Source organism: Phoca vitulina, unplaced genomic scaffold, assembly GCF_004348235.1.
Source record: "Phoca vitulina isolate PV1807 unplaced genomic scaffold, GSC_HSeal_1.0 scaffold35, whole genome shotgun sequence".
Taxonomy (NCBI): Eukaryota; Metazoa; Chordata; class Mammalia; order Carnivora; family Phocidae; genus Phoca; species Phoca vitulina.
Window position 1 is genome coordinate 14,307,411 of NW_022589738.1, and position 22,818 is coordinate 14,330,228.

Here is a 22,818-nt window from a genome sequence, read left to right on the forward strand (position 1 = left end):
AATGTCTGATTTCCTAGGTAGAGAAGGTCTTCCCCAGGGAGTTCAGCTATATATTGGCTTACAGGGCCCAAGTGCAAGAAAACAAGAATTCTCCAGGCACAGCGGCTGCAGACGCCTAGATTCACACCCGAGCCCCGGTTGTGGGATGGGAACTCCAGGCTTCCGTCCATCAGCGCTGGCACGCCAAGGCCGCCAAGGCTGGGCCAGCCAGGATGTGGCTCTCTCCCCTCAGGTGGCTCTGAGCCCTGGGTCCCTGGCAGGTCAGTCCCAGCAGAGCAGAGGGCCGGACCCTACAGCCAAGCCTGCTGGGGCCAGAAGAATGTGGGGGGGGGGCACCCGAACTGCCCCCTCCGCTCCCCTAAACCAGGGCTTTCCCGAGCATGGGAATCTGGTGAAAATGCAGATGTTGATTCCAGAGGTCTGGGATGGGGGTGGGAGTGCTGAGATTCCACATTCCTAACCAGTGCCCCCACTGCTGCTCCTGCCGCCCCCTGGTGTCTGGTTCCCAGGAGACACTGCGGGAGCTGTGAGTCCAACTGAGCCCTGATGGGTTTGAGAAACCTCAGCCAGGTTCTGGAAATGGCCTCTGGACCCGCCACCTTAGGTGGTGGCTAGCACAGCCTCAACCCCAAAGGCAGGATTCTAGCCTTACTGTAGTGAAGGACCATCTCCACAGTCTTGGTTTTGGATCATCTGCCGTCAGCCACTCCAAAGAGAGGAAGTGAGCAGCCTGCATTTTGGGAAAACATCATTATTTCAAGCTGCCCTGTCCCTTCCCCACCTCTCCAGGTTATGTAACGCGTCCTTGTTGAAAATGCTGATAATGCTGTTTGGGTGGCAGGAAGCCAGTTTCTGGCTGCATATTGCTTGGGGGCTGGGGCTGGGGTCAGGGCAGGAGGTGGGGTCTGCGGGGGGGGGGGGGGGGTAAGGAGACAAAGGGGCCAGGCAGATGGAGAGGCCAAGGCCTGGAGATAAAGCCGATTGGTGTGTCAGCAAAATCTGTCCCGGGCTTTGGTGATTCGAAAGGCAGACACATTCTTTCATCTCTGTTAATCCTCATCTGATACAGGATTTTCCTGCCATTAAATCTGGAGAAAGAAAAATAAGCACTCGAACCTGCACAAGCAACTATTTCTCCTCGACTCCTGCTCACCATCTCCCCCACCCCCACTCCCCTTTACTTCTCTGCTGGACCATTTTTTAGCCTCTGTGGCTGCCAGACTTGAGAGATGGATGGGCTTGGGGAGCCGAAGGGCGCCTCGGAGGAGAAGCAGGACCAGGCAGACCCCCAGGACAGTAAGCGACATTTGGGGACTATTTATGAGTGCTTCTCTGCAGAGGTCTCCTCTCTGTCCGTTTGCTTGCTGGGTTGTCAGTGAGTCCATCTGCATTGCTGTCAGGGTTTTAGTCTGATGAAGGGTTTCCGAACAGAGCCATGCTGTCAATTTATGGGGGGCTTCTGATGGGCTGTTGTCACTGGTTTCTCTTAAGACCAAGATCGTTGGGGAGAAGTGTGAAGAAGAGGGCAAAGGCAGAGCATTCAGGAGGAAGTGTGGAGGTGTGGGGAGGGGCCTGTATGTCCTGGTTCTCCAGGGACCCCTCCTGGGCGCTCGGTGACCTGTGCTGTCTCCCCTCAGGTAGGGATTCTACAGCTGGGTGGTTCTAAGCCACCAGGTGCATGAAAGGCCACGGGATGCTGGTCCTGCTGCTGCATGGTGAGTTCCAAGGCCTGTTCCTTCTGACCCCCAGCAGACAGCTGCCAGTGGGGGCAGGGGTTGGGGAGCCCATAGAAGATTCTAGAAGATGCATGGAAACTGCAGGGCTTTTACCCAAGGAGCTTGGTCTTCAAGTGGCTTCCATGAAAGCCATACATGGACACCAGTTCTGATTAGGTTTCACTGAACTGTGATCATGGGGAGGGAATGGAGAATGAGATAAAACAGAACAGGTAGTCAGTTTGGTTGGTTGGTTTGTTGAAAAACAGAATTCCTGAGCCAAATATATGAAATAATCTTTTGGCGATTTTCTTATTCTAATTTCAGATATGAATTCATTTTCTTTTTTTTTTTATTTTAAAAAAAAGATTTTATTTATTTATTTGAGAGAGAGAGAGACAGCGAGAGAGGGAACACAAGCAGGGGGAGTGGGAGAGGGAGAAGCAGGCTTCCTGCCGAGCAGGGAGCCTGACGCGGGGCTCGATCCCAGGACCTTGGGACCATGACCTGAGCCGAAGGCAAACACCTAACGACTAAGCCACCCAGGCGCCCCGTCATTTTCTTATTCTAATTTCAGATACGAATTCATTGGTGTAATCACCAAAAACTACAGTGGTCATATTACTTTAAGCTCATTTAGTTAAAAAAAAAAAATCCCTTAAACCTTCTTCCTAAAGGGAGGAAGAAAAAAAATGAAAATATCATGTTGGAATTGAGTCATTATGGATGTTGAAACATTCTTCCCCAAGGTTTTTGGTCCTATTGTTACTTGGGTTTTAATATAACAAGAAGACTCATCACAGAATTTTTTTTCCACACCTCTATAGCCCCACCTGCTCAAATCTGAGATTGCCCAAGGAAAAAAAAATCCCTTGGTAAATTCTGCAGTAAAGGATTCTATACGAAGAATCTGTTTTTCTGACCCTCGGGTGAATGTAATTATTTGAGGTGATAACTACCCAAGTGATAGATGTCTGTGTGCAGTGCTGGCAGAGAAAATTTTACCAGATAATTCTAAAATGGTAGTATTAGAATCTTCTTACCCTGGGGTGCCTGGGTGGCTCAGTCATTAAGCTTCTGCCTTCGGCTCAGGTCATGATCCCAGGGTCCTGGGATCGAGCCCCTCATCGGGCACCCCGCTTGGCGGGAAGCCTTGCTTTCCCTCTCCCACTCCCCCTGCTTGTGTTCCCTCTCTCGCTATGTCTCTGTCTGTCAAATAAATAAATAAAATCTTTTTTTAAAAAAAAAAAGAATCTTCTTACCGTTTATTCCACTTTTTCAAAAAGTAGACCTTGGTCTGTTCAATGAATCAACAGGTACACACTATACCTTCAGTACACTCCAGGGATATTTTGAGGGATATAATTGCATAGCTTTTGTCCTTGAGAGACTTACATTCCTTTATGGGAGACCCAATAAATAAATGAGAAAACAAATTGGAACAAGGTGCAGGGAACGTTATGATAAATAGGACATGACTTTCTACCTCGAGGAGCCTCCAAAGGACAGAGGTTGACATATAATTACGAACAACCAGCTCCTTGCCATTTCTCCTACCTAGAAAGGACATGAAGTTTGATTGACTCATGGGGACAGAATGTTTGCTTCTCTGAGCCAATATGATTTTAAATGTGTACCCAAAGCTCTCCCATTCCTGACAGAATGCAGACAGTATTCATAGCCTGCGCACGGCAAACCGGGAACTGTTCTTGCTGCTGCAGAAACCCGAAATACATCCAGACTTCTTGTGACAAGTTGGAGAGCTTAGCGGTGACATCATTTGCTAACAATAGATGCACTTAAAATTAATGACCATCTCCACATCCCCTGGCGCTTTAATTTAAAACACACTCAGCAGCACAGACAATATTACTTTGACTACAAGTCACAGGATTATGAACGACATGTTCCCAAGAAACCGGCAGGGATAGGGTTCTACGTCCTTAGCTAGAGAAAAAAAGAATGATTAAATGAGCCTGACAAAACAAGGTCGTGGGGGACTCAGAAGTGGCTCACGGCAGGGCAAATCTGGGACAAAACCGGAACAGAAATTCTCTGGACAGGAGGGTTCACCGGAAGTGCCTCTCCTCTCCCCTTGGCTATGGCAGTCCCTTCGGGGTCTTCCTGCTGTCCCCAGCATAATATCCCAATTCCTTGCTTTACAGGGTTCTTCACCCAGGGCTTGCTGTAAACCACAACTCTTTAACGAAGGCCAGGGTTTCTGTTTTATTCACCTTGCTGTCTCTAGAGTCTAAGACATTGTAGGTGCTTATAAGGATTTGTTGAATGGGTGAAACCGCCCAGATAAGAACCATTCCGGTATCTGATAGAGGTCTTGCATCTAAAAAATCTGTAGATAGTTCAAAAACTCTTCAAACTCAATAATAAGACAACCCATTAAAAAATTTTTTTTATTGAGTAACCTCTATGCCCAGTGTGGGGCTCGAATTCATGACCCCAAAATCAAGAGTCACATGCTCTACCAACTGAGCCAGCCAGGTGCCCCTAAGACAACCCATCTTTAAAATATGGGCAACACGTTTTGAATAGCTATTTCATCCAAGAAGATATACAAATGACTAATAAGCACATGAAAAGATGCTCTACCTCATTAGTCATCAGGGAGATGCAAATCAAACCCACAAGGAGATACCACTTCACACCCACTAGGATGGCTAGGGTTGAAAATATAATAGCAAGTGTTGGTGTGGATGTGGAGCAATTGAGATGGATACTTACCATCTGACCCAGCAATTCCTCTCCTAGGTAAACGCTGAATGAAAACATATGTCCACAATAGGACTTGCCCACAAACCCTTCCATCAGCTTTAGTCACGATAGGTGAAAACTGGAAACAATCCAAATGCCCATTCACAGGTGACTGAACACGCGAATTGAGGTACATTCATACAGTGGAATACTGCTCAGCAATAAAAATGAACAACTGGGGCCCATGGGTGGCTCAGTTGGTTGAGCGTTTGACTCTTGGTTTGGGCTCAGGTCATGAGATCGAGACCTGAGTCTGCTCTGAGCTCAGAGAGGAGTCTGCAAAGGTTTTTCTCTCCCTCTCCCTCTGCCCCTCCCTGTGATCTCTTTCTTTCTTTCTCTCTCTCTCTCTCTCTCTCTCTCTCAAATAAATAAATAAATCTTTAAAAAAATGAATGAACAGCTGACATTCAGACAACATAGATGCATCTCACAAACATCATGTTGACTGAAAGAACCATTTGATTCCATTTATACGGAGTTCTAAAACAGGCAAAATGAATCTATAGTTCAGAAAGCATATCAGTGGTTGTCTGGAGCTGTGGATGGGGAGGGGACTGCTGTCAAAGGGACCCAAGGAAAGTTTCTGGATGGTAGGAATGTTCTAAATCATTTTTAGGGTGGTGCTTACATGGGTGTGTTGCATTTGTTATACACTTAAAATGGGTATATTTTATTGTAGGTAAATTATACCTCAATCAACTTGACTTAAAAGAGAAAAAGAAGTCTGTAGGGAGGGAGCACCTGCAGCCCAAGGAGAACAAATCCTTTATTAATGAGACTCAGGCGCTGTGGAGTGTAGGGCAGTATGTGTGCGCGAATCATTGACGTCATTGCATAGATAAGTAGCTCGTTCGCTTTGATTGCAGAGTAGTACTCCTTGTATGGGGGCTACTGGTTTGTTCATCATTCATCCCCCTGTTGTTGAGCATTTGTTTCAGTTTGGGGTGATTATCAATATTTAGGCCCGGGGGCCTTCCTGGGGCCTTGTGTTCTGCTCCTCGGATGGGACAGCTCTCCACTCTAAGATCCACAGGGTCAGTGAGGTGGTCAGCGGACCACCCTTTCCAGTTTCTCCATCCCCCATGACTCGCATTAATCAGCAAAGCTGAGGGGTGAATCCACTATCCTCTCTTTCTTTACTGTTACAAAAGGTAACCTTTGTGGTATGAGGAGGAAGTTCCGGGATTATCGTGAGGTCAGAGGCCATGGGATGGTCTCCCCCACTGCCTCTCCATTGCCCCCCACTCATTTCGTTTTGAAAATCCAGCACTGGGTCTTGGCCTGAGGAGCAACCAGGATAGCATTTGCTGGGAGCGGGAGGAGAATGACTTCCAGAGCCAAAGTGGCTGAATAGATTCTGCTGAAAGCAGAAAATTGACCATATTTTCCCTTGCTATTTTGGTTTCGTGAGGCACAAGTTCTTTGAAAACAATGAGGATGAAGAAACACTTCAAACTCAGCCTGTGGTTGGAAAGTCCATGAGTAACTGTTCTCCTTAGCAGACCTCAAGGGGGAAAAGCACATATCTGAAAAGCAGAGGACCTATGAAGGAGAAATTCCTCAGCTGGTCTGCATTAAGACAACATTCTGTGGGGCATCTGAGCCCAGCCTTCCCTGCCTCCCTGCAGCGTGGGGGCTGGCCAGCACATCAGACCAGAAAACAAAAGCAGGGACCCATTTCTGGTATTTGCCTAGATTCAGGACACCTTGTAACATTCATTATTATTTTATTTTATTGAAGTAAAATTCACGCAACATAAAATTAACCATGAACCATTTTTTTTTTAAGAGAGAGAGAGAAAGTGCGCCTGTGTGCGTGGTGGGGGGAGAGGCAGAGAGAGAGGGAGAGAGAGAATCTTAAGCAGACTCCACGCCCAGCATGGAGCCCGACGTGGGGGCTCGATCTTACAACCCTGAGATCATGACCTGAGCCGAAATCAAGAAATCAAGAGTTGGACGCTTAACCGACTGAGCCACCCAGGCGCCCCAGTCATGAGCCATTTTAAATTCTTTATTTTTTTTATTTTTTAAAGTAGGCTCCACACTTAGCGTGGAGCCCAGTGCAGGGCTTGAACTCGTGACCATGAGATCAAGACCTGAGCTGAGATCAAGAGTTGGACGCTTAACTGACTGAGCCACCCAGGTGCCCCAAACCATGAACCATTTTAAAGTGTATGGTTTGGCAGCATTTAGCACATTCACAATGTTGTGCAGCCATCACCTCTATTTCCAAGACATTTTCATCACCCCGAAAGGAGACCCTGTACCTATTAGGCAGTCACTCCCCATTATTACTACACCCAGCCCCTGGCACTCACTAATCTACTAGGATTTGCCTATTCTGGGTATTTCATGTAAATGGAATCATACAGTATGTAGTCTCTGTGTCTGGCTGCTTTCACCTAGCATAATGTGTTTTTTGTTTTTGTTTTTTTTAAAGATTTATTTATTTATTTGAGAGAGAGAGAACACAGGGGGAAGGGGCAGAGGGAGAGGGAGAGAATATCAAGCAGACTCCACGCTGAGCTCGGAGGCCGATGTGGGGCCTGATCTCATGACCCTGAGATCACGACCTGAGCCCAGTAGGATGCTTAACCGACTGTGCCACCCAGGCGCCCCTAGCATAATGTTTTTGAGGTTCGTCCACATTGTAGTGTGTATCACTACTTCATTCCTTTTTATGGCAGAATAATTTTTCACAGTGTGGACAGACCACATTTTGTTTATCCATTCATCTGTTGATGGACATTTGTTTCCCTCTTTGGGCTATTGTGAATAATGCTGCTATGAACAATCATGCACAAGTATTTATTAGAACACCTGCTTTCACTTCCTTTGGGTATATACCTAGGAGTGGAATTGCTGGGGCATATGGTAATTCTAGGTTACACCTTGTAACATTTTATACCGCATGGATAAATCCCATTTTTATAAAGTTGGTCCACCTAGACCCTTGGTTTTTGACTTGGGCTGTGTATTGGGATCATCCGTGGAGCACAGTGCTTGGTTCCACCCCTGAAGATTCGGATTTAATTGGTATGGTGTCTGGCCCGAGCATTGTGAGTGGCTGGAAAGCTCCTCAGTTCATTCTAATGTGCAGCCCAGGTAGAGAACCATTCTAGACTCTTCCTTGTAGTCTACTTGTAATAACTTCACTATTCTCATACTTGGTGTCTTGCTTTCCACTTTGGGGCAGATCTCCACATGGTCCTTGAAGTACTAGTCGCTTGGTGAGATTTAATCCTGTGACAACAGTGCCTCATGGAGCCTGCTATTAGCTTTAGCCCATGCTTTCACAGCTGTTTCGAGCTTTACAACTCATCCGTTCCTCATAATGGTCCACCTGTTACAGAGGAGGAAACTGAGATTCAGAAAGCTTGGCTGAGGTTAAAGCAAAACAAAAAGCCCCAAAAAGCAGTATGAGAAGGCAGGGATGAAAGGCAGTGTCATCAGAGTTTATGAGAGAACTGGAGAGGCCGTGCCCTCAGGATGAGTGTTTCCAGACTGAATGCTCTGGAAAGCCCCACATGTGTATCCCGCCCGAGCTGTGACAGAGAGGCTGGCTGAGCAGAGGCCAGTCCTGAGCCTGGGCCAGTTTGGCTGGATTTCCCATCTTCCTCTCCCAACGTCAGACTGGGAATGAAAGCACTGAAACCTTTTCAGATTTCCACGCGGATCCTTCTCAAAAATACTGGTGTGTGAACAGAAATTGCTAAGCAACTGGCAGGGAGTTTAACCTTCACTTCTCACAAACTGTGATCTTTATTTTAATTTGGTAAATGTTTTTCTGGCCAAGGTATCCCCATGGAACTGGGCCCTGGACAGCCGAGATTTGTTTTTGGAATAATCGCTGCTTACGACAGGAGAGGCCCCTTTTCATTTGCATTTGGAAAAATCAGGGATGGACTAAGCAAATTTTGATTCCATATTCTATATGTTGTGGCAATGAATAACAAGGAGCTTCCTTTTGCTTAAGGGGCACTGCCTGGTGCTGAATTTGAGTAGCTTTCTCTTTTAAGGTGGGGAGTTCACGAGGTTCTTTGGGGGAAAGGGGAAGGGGCCAGAAGGAGGAGATGGTACGAGAGAAATTAACGGGACCTGTTTTACTTCCGATGGTGTTTTGGACTCTTGCTGCAAACCACAGTACCTGCTTAAGGTACCGTTGAAGCCAAGAAAGGGTTTGTTCAGGGATGTGAGGTGTTCTCAGTCTTCCTGGTTGGAGGCCCACTGCCCAGAGCAATGCCTAAACCAGGGAGCAGGGCAGCTCCAGCAAAGGCCCTGAGGCCACCACCACGGGTGGACCCACCTGTTAGATCATGGGCACCATGCTGGGTGCTGGGTGCCAGAAATTCCACTCCGGGAGCCTGAATTCCAGATGCCTCTGCCATCATCCTGGCCAGAAAATGGTTTCTGCCTGGCACTTACTTCTAAATCCAAGTGTCCCTGGGGGTGTCTGATCAACAAAGCTAGGTCACGTGCCTGGACCCTAACTGCAAGGGATGTTGGGAAAGAGAATTTCTGGCTTCTAATTTGAGGAGGCAGGACTTACAATGTAGAAAATTCCCTAAATGTAGAAAGAGTACTTAAAAGGTGCTGGGTAGCCAGAAAACATATCAAACGTCCACTACTATCAGAGATGGTTTGGTCGCAAGGAACAGAAATCCACTTGTCCACGCAGATGGTTTGAGTGGGTTTGTAAAATGGAAACGGGGAATTGCCATAGAAACAGCTATAGCCGGGCCTTCTGGGAACTAGAGAGCTGGCTAGCAACTTCCCACTCTTTTTGATCTCCATCACTGTGATTCTCACGTTGGGTTTTGTCCTTCCTCACCTTGCCTTTGAGTCCTGCTCCCTTACAACTCTGACATGCACGTGGCTCTGGTACAGACCCTGGTCCCAGTGCTGTACTGGATGATGCTCACACGATTTCACTGTCCATTCCATGTTCACGGCCAGTGGGCCGTGTTGAATGAATCTGATTGGCTCTGCTTAGGTCAAATGTTTATCTGCAGTCCAAACAGCTGTGTCTGGGAGGAGGCGGCAGAGACCCATGGGGCTCCAACTGGGGTATTTTTTCTTAGAGGTGGTGGTTGGCAACAGCTGCTGCCCAGCCGTGGAAAATGAGAGCCGGAAGGGCCCCCAAAGGGCAGGAAGTGCAGGCCCTTCAGTTTACAGTTAAAGAGACGGAAGCTCAGAGAGGCTAGATGTGTCAGGTGGAGGAGAGTACAGCATAATGGAAAGACAAAAACCAAAGGTTGATGTCATTTAACCACCTTGAACCTCAGTTTCCTCCTTCATGAGAGGAAGAGAATAATACTTACCTTGCAGATTGTTGTATGAAATGAAAAAAGGTAGCAAGCTTAGCTTTGAGCAAACACTAATTAAAAAGAAACCCATAAAATTTGATTAATTTGAACTGCATGATACATGCTCCTATAACATTCCTAAACTATGTGTTATAGATATATGCTGTCTTTTGAGATGGAGTCCATCTGCAGGCTTTATTCTGTTGAGCTCCCAGAGCCACCGCCAACAGCTGTTCTGGGACTGCATAGAAGTATAATCCTACAGTATGTACTCTTTTGTGTCAAGTTTCTTTGGCTCAACATAATGTTTTTGTTGTTTGTATCAATAGTTTGTTCCCTTTCATTTCTCTACTGTTGGGTAATTCCCACTTTTTATCTATTATGAATAAGCCACTATGAGCATTCTTGTACAGTCTTTATGTGGACCTTTCTTTTATTTCTCTTGGGTAAATACTTAGGAGTGGAATTGCTGAGTCGTAGGGTAGGCATATGTTTAGCTTTAATAGACACTGCCAAAGTTTTGCAAAGTTACTGAACTATTTTCCACTCCCACCAACCATGTAAGAGAATCCAGTTGGTCTACATCTTCGCCAGCATTTGGGGTTGTCAGTCTTTTGAATTGTTACCATTCTAGTGGGTGTATAGGGAAATCTCATTGTCGTTTTAATTGGCACTTCCCTAATGGCTGACGATGTTGAACACCTTTTCATGTGCTTAATGGCTACTTAATATATTCTTTCGTGAAGTGTTCAAGTCTTTTACCCATTTTTTTTTTTAAGATTTTATTTATTTATTTGACAGAGAGAGACACAGCGAGAGAGGGAACACAAGCAGGGGGAGTGGGAGAGGGAGAAGCAGGCTCCCCGCCAAGCAGGGAGCCCGATGCGGGGCTCGATCCCAGGACCCTGGGATCATGACCTGAGCCGAAGGCAGACGCTTAACGACTGAGCCACCCAGGCGCCCCTCTTTTACCCATTTTTTTTTTTTTAAGATTTTATTTATTTATTTGACAGAGAGAGACACAGCGAGAGCAGGATCACAAGCAGGGGGAGAGGGAGAGGGAGAAACAGGCTTCCCGCGGAGCAGGGAGCCCGATGTGGGGCTCGATCCCAGGACCCCGGGACCATGACCTGAGCCGAAGGCAGACGCTTAACGACTGAGCCACCCAGGCGCCCCTCTTTTACCCATTTTTATTTAGTTGTCTTTTTGTAGTTGTTTTTATATTCTGTATACAAGTCACATACATGTATGATGTACATATGTGTGTGTGTGTATACACACACACATACTGTATTACTTTCCTTAATATCTTTTTTAAGAAACAGCTTTATTGGGGCACCTGGGTAGTGCAGTTGGTTAAGTGTCTGACTCTTGGTTTCAGCCCAGGTTGTGATCTCAGGGTCGTGAGGTCGAGCACCCCTGTAGGGCTCCATGTGGGGCTCCACGTGGGGCTCTGTGATGGGCTCAGCACTCAGCGTGGAGTCTGCTTAAATTTCTCTCTCCCTCTGCCCTCCTCCACGTGCTCGCTCATGCTCTCTTGTGCTCCCTCTCAAACAATCTTAAAAAAAAACTTCATTGAAATATAATAAAATTGACATTTAACAAACTGAACATATTTGAAGTGTACCCTTGTGAAACCATCAGCACAATCAAGATAAATAGCATATCCATTACCTCCAAGATTCATGCCCCTGTATAATCCCTCCTTCCTGTCCCTCCCTGCCTCCCCATCCATCCGTGGGCAACCACTGATCTTTCTGTTACTACAGAAAAATATTTATGTAAGTGGGATCAGATACTATGTACCTTTTTTTGTTCAGCTTCTTTCATTCAGCAGAATTATCTTGAGATTCGTCCATTTCTTTTTATCACCCAGTAGTATTCCACTATGTGGATACATGATAATTTACCTGTTCAGACTTGGTGGGTGTTTATGTTGTTTCCAGTTCTGGGTTATGAATAAATCTGCTGTGAACAGTCATGCCCAAGTCTTTTGTATGGACATATGCTTTTATTTCCCCAGGAGTAGAATGGGTGCATCATAAGGTAGGTGTTATGTTTAACTTTTAAAGAAACTGCCACATTGTTTCCAATGTGGTTGTACCATTTTACACTCCCACCAACCCTGTAAGAGGGTCCCAGTTATTCCATATGCTCTCCAACACTTGGACGTCAGTCTTTATAATTTTAGTCATTCTAATAGGATGCAATTCTAATTGGCATTTCCCTAACAACTAATGATGTTGACCATATTTTCATATGTTTATTTGCCTTCTGTATATCTTTTTTTGGTCCAGTGTTTCTTCACATATTTTGCCCATTTATTAATTAGGTTGTCTGTTTTCTTATCACTGAGTTTTGAGAGTTCTTTATCTATTTTGGATACAAGTCTTTTATGAGATATATACAGAGAAAATATACAGCTATTTTCTCCCAGTCTGTGGCCTGTCTTCATTCTCTCTTTAAAAAAAAAAAAAATCATTTATTTATTTTAGAGAGAGAGCATGCGCCCGCTGGAGCTAGTGAGGGGAGGGGCAGAGGGAGAATCCTAAAGCAGGATTCTCTGAGTGTGGAGCCCAGTGTGGGGCTCAATGCAGGGCTCAACTCGGGGCTTGATCCCAGGACCCTGAGATCCTGACCTGAGCCGAAATCAAGAGTTGGATGCTTAACCGACTGAGCCACCCAGGCACCCCTCTTTTCATCCTCTTAACAGTGTCTTTCAAAGAGCAGACTTTTTTTATTTTGTTAAAGTCCAAGTTATTACTTTCTTCTTTTATGGTTTTTTTTTTTTTCCTTTTTGGCTCTAAGAAGACCTAGTTTACCACTAGGTCACAAAAGATATTCTCTTGTCTTCAGGAAGCTTTATAGTTTTAGCTTTTACATTTAGGTCTGTGGTCCACCTAAAATGAGTTTTTGTGTGTAGTGTGAGATGGGGGTCAAGATTCTTTTTTTTTATTTTCTAGGGATTGCAATATGCATCTTTAATTTATCATGGTCTGCCTTGAATTAATCTTATACTGCTTCATGTATAATGTAGGATCCTTATAAGAGTACAATTCAGTTTTACCTCCCTTCTTATCCTTTATGCTCTTGTTGTCATATTTGTCATTTACATATGTTATAAACTCCCCAATGCATTGTTATTTTGGCTTTAAACAGTCACTTATCTGTTAAGCAATTAAGGTGAGAAAAAAGTAGTCTTTTTGTGACATTATTGGCCATTTCCATTGCTCTTCATTCCTTTCCATAGACTTGATTTTCCTCTAGTTGTCGTTTTCCTTCAGGCTAAAGAATGTCTTCATTTCTTGTTGTGTGGAAGATCTGCTAGGGATGAATTTTCACAGATTTTGTTACCCTGAAAGTATCTCTATTTTACTTCATCTCTGAAGATACTTTTATTGGATATAGAATTCTAGGTTGCCAGATTTGATTTTTTCCCAGCGCTTAATTTTTTTATTTTTATTTTTATTTATGTAATTTCCACACCCAGTGTGGGGCTTAAACTCACAACCCTGAGACCAAGAGTCCCATGCTCCACCGACTGAGCCAGCCAGGTGCCCCTTTTCCAGCATTTTATTATTTTTTTTTGAAGATTTTATTTATTTATTTATTTGAGAGAGAGAGAGAGAGAGAGTGGGGGAAAGAGCAGAGGGAGAGGGACAAGCAGACTCTGCACTGAGCACGGAGCCCCACTTGGGGCTCGATCTCGGACCCTGAGATCATGACCTGAGCTGAAATCAAGAATTGGATGCTTAACTGACTGAGCCAGCCAGGCATCCCTTTTCCAGCACTTTAAAAGATACAATTCCAGGGGGCACCTGGCTGCTCACTTGGTAGAGCATGGGACTCATGATCTCGGGGTTGTGAGTTCGAGCCCCACATTGGGCAAAGAGTTTACTTAAAAAAATTTTTTTAAAGATACATTTTATTGTCTTACAGGTGGTTTCTGATAAGCAGTCAGTCATCATTTTTATTGTTGTGTACTCTATATAAAGTCTTTTTTCTTTGGATGCTTTAAGGAATTTTGTCTTTGGTTTTCAGCAGTTTGACTATGATGTGTCTAGAAGTATATTTGTGTGTGTGTGTGTGTGTGTGTGATGTTAGTTGGGGTTTGCTGGGCTTCTTGGTTTTAATCAAATTTTAGAAATTGTCTTCAATTATTTTTCTGCTGTATTCTCTCTTCTGTCCTCTGCGATTCCAAATACATGCATGTTAGTCTAATTGCCTGATATTATCCCACAGGTCACTGAAGTTCCAATCATATTTTTTCCAGTCTTTTTTTTCCCCTGTGCTTCTGTAATCTCTATTGACCTCTCTTCATGAAATCTTTTCTTCTGCTGTGTCGAATCTGTTTTTCTTATTCAATGATTTTTTTAAAATTTCAAATACTGTGGGGCGACTGGGTGGCTCAGTTGGTTGGATGTCCAACTGGTGATTTTGGCTCAGGTCGTGATCTCAGAGTCGTGGGATTGAGCCCTGCATCGGGCTCCGTGCTCTGCCGGGAGTCTGCTTCAGGATTCTCTCTTTCTTTCTCTCTCTCTCCCCTTCCCCACTGCTCTCTCTCTAAAATAAGTAAATCTTTAAAAAAATAAAATTTCAAATATTGTATTATTTATTTCAGTACTAAGATTTCCACTGGGTTCATTTTTAGTTTCCATATCTCTTCTAAAATTCAAATTCTCCATGTCTTCACCCATTATATCCATCTTTTTCTGTAAATTCCTTAACATATTTATAATTAATCCTTGTTTGGTAATTCTAACCTCTGGGCAGTCTTTGGGTCTGCCTCTGTTAACTACTTTTTTTTTTTCCTTTCGGTAAGTGTCATGTTTTGCTACTTCTTCACGTATCTAGTATTATTTGTATACAAGATATCATAGGTAGTAGTTATAAGGAATTCTAGAGTCTATATCTTCCTTTGAAGAGTACTGAATTTTGTATGGCATTCACTTAAATTACTGGCAGGTCACCTTGATACTGAGGAGGCTTAGTTTTAGGCTTTGTTAGGGTAGGCTTAGTTCAGTTTTGCCCTTTGTCCTGGGAAATGGTCTTCACTCCTAAGGTGTGACCCTCTGGGGTTTCAATGGAAAGCCTGAGGTATTTTATAAGCCCTTCTAACTTGGTGGACCTTGAACTCCTTATCTGTCTCCCATTACTGGGAAATTGTTGAAATCTTTGGTTAGCTCTTTTGGCCTTCAGTTCTTGGCTCCTTGGAGTCACCCCACATATATGCACTTTGGGACTCAAACAAGGATCTAAGAGGAGTTGTATGCCAATTTTGTGGCTCCTTCTTTTCCATGTTTTCCCTCTTCAATTTCCAGCCACTGTGGCCGCTATAATACTGTGACTTCTAACATGTCAGCCTGAGAAGACTTGCTTTCTCCTTGAGCTCTACTCCCTATCTGCAGCATGGACTTGAAAATGCCCTAAGAGGAAAAGCCAGTTTTCATTTTAATTTTTATAATTTATTTTTTTTAAATTCCAGTGTAGTTAACACACAGTGTTATTCAGGTATAAGAGGAAAAGTCAGATAAATGTGTGTCTTCACCTAGTTTGCCTCTCTTATTTTTTTTAATTAATTTTTTTAGAGAGGGAAGGAGGGGGAGGGGCAGAGGGAGAAGGAGATTGAGAATCTTAAGCAGACCCCACGCCCAGCACAGAGCCCGACCTGGGGGTTTGATCTCACGACCCTGAGATCATGACCTGAGCTGAAATCAAGAAATCAAGAGTTGGACGTTTAACCACCTGAGCCACCCAGGTGCCTCAGCTTCTCTTCTTTTAAGGGTTGTATCTACTCTGGTTGCCTGTTTAGGCTGCTCTCCAGTGCTTTCAAACATTTTTTCTTTAAATATTTTTTCAGAGTTTACACTAGCTATCAGCAGGAATGTTAGTCTGATATGAGCCACTCTGCCATTATTGTAGGTAGAACTCACCCAAATATGTTATTTTTTTTTAAATTTTGTTTTAGTGCCCTGCTTTTTTGAATCATTAGGCATATACTTAGTCTTCATATTGGGTAAATCAGTACTGGATTTTGGTTGTCTGTTCTGAGAATTTACTTGATTTAATTTAAATTTCACTAAGTAATCCAGTAAATTAGTAATTCCTAATGGCTCTTAAAGTGTCAGAGGTTGAAAATAGGTCTCTAATAGTGACAACATCTCGAGTGTTTAAAGTTTAAAATAAATCTTAATCTATTTTCTGAAATAGGGAATACATTCACATAGTTCAACATTTAAAAGATAAAAAGGATACACAATAAAAAGTTTCACTCCCATCCCTGTTGCATGTGTTTTAGAAAAATTGGCAGCTCCATTTTATTAACTAATCCCTGTCATAATCCCAGGAATTTCTTGACAAAGCCAAGGGTTTTTTTTTGTTTGTTTGTTTTGTTTTTAATAAATGACATCCTCCAGGAGGAATCATTACAGAGGAAGGCATCAATTCCATTTAATTCTGCAAACATTTAGTGTGCCCGGAACAATGTTAGCTATTGTGGAGTAGAAACATGAGTCATACGGTTGAGAGTGCACTTCTCTTAATTAAAAAGGAGAAGAGAGTAGAATGAAGGACTATTTGTAAGGTAATCTGATGCCTTCTACTTGACCCAGTTGGAAGAGTTGTGATAGAAAAAGGTCCCACCCCTGTCCCGCTGACGCCTGGAGTTAAGGTTATATTCTTGGCTCTGTCTTTCTAAAAGGGTGTCTCTCTAGCCCAACTGCTGCCCTGTTTACAGTCAAGCTCAGCACAGGGTCCAAGAACCTTGCTGGAAGCTTGGTGTCTAGTTCACAGTTCTTAGGGAGAGGTTAGAGCTAAGTCAAGCCTCTGTAACATCAGAATGTTTACAGTTAAGCTACAGTTTATAACAGAAAGGTTGCTCAAAGGGCTGAGTGTTCTCCAGCCAAGTCTGAAATAGCTGAACCCCTTCCTAGCAGCTGAAAAAACACGGAGTGTCCACAACAAATGTACCGAAGGCACTGGAAGCTGAACAAAGCCACGGAGGCAGAAGCAAGCATATTCTGCCCACTCCTTGTGTGGCCACACCTTCAGGTTCCTACAAGGGCTCCAAGGCAGGGTAATGTGTACACAGTGGGAGGGACTGAATGGTAGGTCAGGTTGTTTGCTAGGAATTTGGGAGTACTGCTGAGGAGGGCTAGAAATTATAAGTATCAGTGGTCAGGTTTACCTCTGGGTACCTTTGTTCTTCTGCAGGTATTTCAGATCGAGCGCACTCCACCTGCGAGCTGCTCCTGGCCAGAAAATAAAACTTGTGGGCATCTTTCACACTGCCTTTTCCCTTGGAACTCAAGATGGGGCTTGGGACCTCTGGCTACCATTCTGTTTTGCTGCAGGTGGCAAGCCTCCTGGAGGGCTTTTGAAGTCTTTATCTGATTCTCCATTCATATGCTCAGAACAAAATTAATTTATAAGCACCATTCTTTCCTGTGATTATGTATAAAAGTCTCTAGAGAGTAAGGGCTGGTGAATGAAAATTAACTCCACAGTGTCCACAGTTATTTTTTTGAGATGTGTAAGAAGGTCATTGTTCATTTAGAATGCTGTCCTTATGGCTTAAATGTAGTGTTAAAAAAAAAAAAAAAAAGACTGACAGGGTTTTCTTTCTTGCCCAACCTCCTGTTTCCTAATTCACTCTTCTTCATGAGGCTTAATTTTCTCAATGGGGGGTGGGGTGGGTTTCAGAAATTGAATTCTTATAGCGGGAGGGACTAGAGCAGCACCAATAAAAATATAATTCAAGCCACAAATGTTTAAATTTTCAAAGTAGCCCCATTAAAAATGTAGAAAGAAACAGTTGACATTAATTTTAATATTTTAGTTAATCCCGTAAATCTAAAATATCATTTCAACATGTAATCAGTATAAGAATTATTGAAGAGACAATTTACTTTTTTTTTTTTTTTTTGGTACTAAGTCTTTGAGACGTGGTGTGTATTTTACACTTCCAGCACATCTCAGTTCGGGCTAGCCACATTTCAAATGCTCAGTAGCCACATGTGGCTAGTGACTACGGCACTGGGCAGCGCAGGACTGGGGCATAGACCACGGTGATGCCCTCCAGGTCCCCCTGTGCATGCAGTGAACCCTCTAGGCCGAACTCTAGGAGAGTACCAAGTTTTGTTACAGTCAGGAGAATGTTTAGAATTGGGTCAGATGCCAGAATCCCAGCTGGTTTTTGCTGGTGAAGATAACTGGAAAGCAAAGGGGAGGGCGCCGTGGGTGGGGAGCCTGCGTGTGTAAGGTCTGGGAGCTGGAAAGAGGCCATTCGGAGAGCGCGGTTATGCAGGAGGTGTGAGAACTTGGTGCAGGGCAGAACCCTGCCACGTGGACAGGTAGGACTTTCCTGGGGCGACCCTTAGGCTGATGGTTGTTCCTTTTCTGTCTTCTCTACCACCCCCCCCCCCCCCCCACCTCCCAGCGGTGGTCTTCGGCCTGCCCAGTGCCTGGGCCGAGGAGGCCTGCACGCGCACCTGCCCCGCCGCCTGCGCCTGCAGCAGTACCGAGCGCGGCTGCTCCGTGCGCTGTGACCGCGCCGGCCTCCTGCGGGTGCCGGCCGAGTTTCCGTGCGAGGCGGCCTCCATCGACCTGGACTGGAACGGCCTGCGCTTCCTGGGCGAGCGGGCCTTCGGCACGCTGCCGTCGCTGCGCCGCCTGTCGCTGCGCCACAACAACCTGTCCTTCATCACGCCCGGCGCCTTCAAGGGCTTGCCGCGCTTGGCCGAGCTGCGCCTGGCGCACAACGGCGAGCTGCGCTACCTGCACGCTCGCACTTTCGCCGCACTCAGCCGCCTCCGCCGCCTCGACCTGGCCTCCTGCCGCCTCTTCACCGTGCCCGAGCGCCTCCTGGCCGAGCTGCCCGCCCTGCGCGAGCTCGCTGCCTTCGACAACCTCTTCCGCCGCGTGCCCGGCGCGCTGCGCGGCCTGGCCAACCTGACGCATGCGCACCTGGAGCGCAGCCGCATCGAGGCGGTGGCCTCCAGCTCGCTGCAGGGCATGAGGCGCCTGCGCTCGCTCAGCCTGCAGGCCAACCGCGTCCGCGCCGTGCACGCAGGCGCCTTTCGCGACTGCGGCGCCCTGGAGCACCTGCTGCTCAACGACAACCTGCTGGCGGAGCTGCCCGCCGAAGCCTTTGTAGGCCTGCGCCGCCTGCGCACGCTCAACCTGGGCGGCAACGCGCTGGGCCTTGTGGCGCGCGCCTGGTTCGCCGACCTGGCCGAGCTTGAGCTGCTCTACCTGGACCGCAACAGCATCGCCTTCGTGGAGGAGGGCGCCTTCCAGAACCTCTCGGGCCTCCTCGCTCTGCACCTCAATGGCAACCACCTCACTGTGCTGGCCTGGGCCGCCTTCCAGCCTGGCTTCTTCCTGGGCCGCCTCTTTCTCTTCCGCAACCCGTGGCGCTGTGACTGCCGCCTGGAGTGGCTGCGGGACTGGATGGAGAGCTCCGGGCGTGTGTCCGACGTGCCGTGCGCCGCCCCGGGCTCCGTGGCCGGCCTGGACCTCAGCCAGGTGGCCTTTGGGCGCTCTTCCGATGGCCAGTGTGTGGACCCCGAGGAGCTGAACCTCACCGCATCCAGTCCAGGCCCGTCCCCAGAGCCAGAGGCCACCACCGTGAGTAGGTTCAGCAGCCTCCTCTCCAAGCTGCTGGCCCCGAGGGCCCCAGTGGAGGAGGTGGCCAACACCACCGAGGGGCCGCTCAACACCTCCCTGTCCGACAGCCTTCCCTCCGCTGGGGTGGTTGTCTCGGGCCACAACTCCCGGTTTCTCCTCGGCTCTGGTCTCCTGCTCAGCGCGGCCCAGCGCGTGGTGTTTGTCGTACAGGTGGACTGACCTTGCCTCACTGGGGTAGCCCAGATTGCCTTGCCCAGTGGGGGAAAGTGTAGTTAACTGGCCTCCAGGGTGTGTGTGGTGGGGGGAGAGGGGAACAGGTTGGGGGCAGGTGGTGAAAATTCCAGCCCAGGATGGAAAGGACAGTTTACTTTCAGAGATGGCTCTAGGAAGAGGAGAACCCTGGGCAATGCCACGCCGGGGATGGGGTGGAGGTGGGGAGAGGAACGGATTTCTGCTCATGTCACATGGGCATCGATTGGAGAAGAGAAGCCAGAGCCCTCCAGTGAGAAGATTAGGAATTGGAAGCCCCTAGGGCTACAGGGCTCTACCCCGATCCCTTGCCCCCATCTTCCAGGAAACCGAGACTGCAGTGCCTGAATTAGAGTCAAGCCAGTGGCTAAGTACTAAGAACTGTGTCAGTTTTCCTGGTGGGACAGCCCATTAAGCCCAGTCCCTTTGTTTTCTACCACAGTTGCTCTCCCTCTCATCCAGGGGCATAGGACACTAGAGTCTAGGAAGATGGACAGAACAGGAGAGAAGGGGGATGTGAGAGGAACTTAGACCCAAGGGGTTGGCGGTGGTTCTTGGGGTCTGGAATGTGTTAGGAGGCATTGAAAACAAAGATCCATTTCACTTACTCCACAGTTCTTCCCAGGGGTGGCCTTAGCCACAAAGCAACTTTAGGGCAGGGTAGAGAAAAAAAGGGGGGATGGGTTTTCCGTGTACAAATAAGTGTGTAAAATCCTAAGATTAAAAAAAAAAGTTAAACAAGTTTCTGTACTGCAGGACTTTTTAGAGTCTTTCATATGCAAACATGCATTGTGAATCTCCAGGGAGGCCACAAAATCCTCTTTTCTTAGGTTTTGTGGGAAGAGTGTCGGGAACGCAGAGATGCAGGGCATTAGGTGCAGAAATTATTATGGGCAGCACACTTTGGGGTTGACTAATGGCCAGGATGCAATGAGGCAGCCAGTAGCTGGGAAGGGGGCCACAGAGATTTCCCAGGGGGGGAGTTGGCCAACTGTAAGCCCCCAGGCCTGAGTGCCAGAACAAATGCTGTATGTCTACTAAATACTTGCTCACAGTCCTGTCCACACACAAGTAATAATGACGGCATTTGTCAACATGCTCGAAATCCCTAGGTTTTTGTTTTGTTTTTTTGAGAGTAAAGTGATAGGGTTTTTTTTAAGTGAGGATACAGAAAAAGCTCTCATGAGTGAGAGGGTTCCCAACAGGGTTGCCCTCGAAATCTCTAGTTTTAATGTCCTGAATTCCTGTGTATGAAGAGCTGGGTTTTCAAAGCCCACATAATTCAGGGTGCGCAAAACTGTCAGGTCTTCATGGAGATAGTACTTCTTCTTTGTCTGTAGGTCATACTAGGTATTAGAAATGTTGCAGAAAGCACCTCTGAGGGTAGGAGTGTTCGAATGGGTTGTGACCATTCATGGTCAGTCACCTCAATGGGTCACAACCAGCATTTAAAAAAACAAGATAGAACAGAAAAGTCACAGAGTCTTACATGTAACAGGTATTGTTTTGTGAAACTTTATTGAATTTGTGTGCATTTGTTCAGATGATATGTGTATGTGTGTATCTTGTGTCTGGATCACTGCATACAATTTATATTTTGTGGGCTATTGTTAAGAAAGTTTGAAAGTCAGTGTTCTGGAGCATGCATGATTTTTTGAAACTCTTTATTTCAAAAAGTCTCAAACCTACAGGAAAGTTGCAAGGATAGTAGAGTGAACACTTTGGCCATTCACCTCGGTTTCCCGGTTGTTCACATTTTACTGTATTTGCCGTATATATTTGGAGTTAGTTGTAAACTTCACAGCCCTTCACCCCTAAAACCACAGCATGTATTTCCTATCAGGAGCATTATCATTGATAGAATACTGTTGTTTAAAATCTACTCTGTCTTGAAATTTCAGCTGTTGTCAAAATGATTTTTTAGGCAGCCATTCTTTTTCCTCTGAGTGGAAAAAAAGGTTCCTTGTGTTCGTTTGATCGCGATACTCAAAATTCCAAATCCGCCGATTGACTTTAATGTTTTAAAATGAATTCATTCTCCAAATGTCTTACTTTTCAAATGCGAGAACCAGATGAGGTCAGAAATGTTGTTTGTTCAAACCGTGTGTTGTGGCCATGGTAACTGGGTAAGGAACATGAGAATCCTGGAGACCAGATCTGCGCGCTTGGGTAACCATGGAAGTCCGTGGCAGACATGCAGCCCGTGTTACTGAGGAATAAGATGCCGCCTCGGGAGAAATGTCCTTTCTTTCATTTGGAGCCGGTTCCCGAGAGTCAGCCTCTATTCTGCTGCTCCAGTTCTGCCTGGTGGTTAGATGGCCAGCTTTTTAATGAACATTTGTTTGACTGAATGTTTTTGAACAAGTCTCAACACTGAAATAGCCTCCGGGGAAACAGATTTTTATAGAACTACCCGGCCCAGTAGAATTCTGGGAACGTGGGAGTTACTTACTGCCAACAGATCCAGAGTCTCCTGGAACGGGTTCCCAGTGAAGTGTGGCCATTATGAGCTTTCGTGAGAGAACAGGGAGTGGAGTTCCCAGTTTTGAGTTCATTAAGTTGCCCAGCCCATCATTGGCTAATAGTACCTTGAGAAATCCTAAGGGGCTATGGATTCTGTTCAGGAAAATGAGGTGTACCTGTCTGGATGGACCATTTTATGCTGTGGTAACAAACAATCCCCAAACTCCAGTGGTTTCCTGAAGGTTATTTCTCGCTTATGCACATGTCCAATGTGGGCTGATGTGCTCTGCTCAAGCACCCAAGCTGATGAAGGATCTGCTGTTTTCAGACACTGTTATCCAAACACGAGCTCTAGGGTTTGCTGCAACAGAAGGAAAGCTTGGGAGCAGCATGCATCGCTCTCAGATGCTTCCACCCAGATGTGACTTGTGTCGCTACTCACCCTTCATTGGCCAAAAATGTCACATGGCCACACTTAACTTCCCCAAGGCAGGGAAGTGTGGTTCTCCTGTGTGTCCGGAGAGAGAGGAGAACTGGGAATGTTGATGAACACGAGCAGCACTTCAGAGCAGCTCCAGGCAGCTCACCTGATTAAGAGAGTCAAGCCTGGACTTCTCAGAACTGTCAGGAGAAATAGAGGCTCGAGGGGGAAATCTGGCAGGCAAGCCAGTAGCCTCAGTCTTTTCTCT

General features: G+C 46.1%; 1 protein-coding gene across 1 annotated transcript; it reads left to right on the top strand.

Annotated features, from left to right (window-relative positions):
• The first annotated feature begins 1,678 nt into the window (after nt 1-1,678).
• NYX (nyctalopin) lies at nt 1,679-19,636 on the top strand. Its single transcript, XM_032426497.1, has 2 exons — nt 1,679-1,715; nt 18,228-19,636. Exons 1-2 carry the CDS (start codon nt 1,679-1,681, stop codon nt 19,634-19,636), a joined length of 1,446 nt encoding a protein of 481 aa, XP_032282388.1.
• The last annotated feature ends 3,182 nt before the right edge of the window (nt 19,637-22,818 follow it).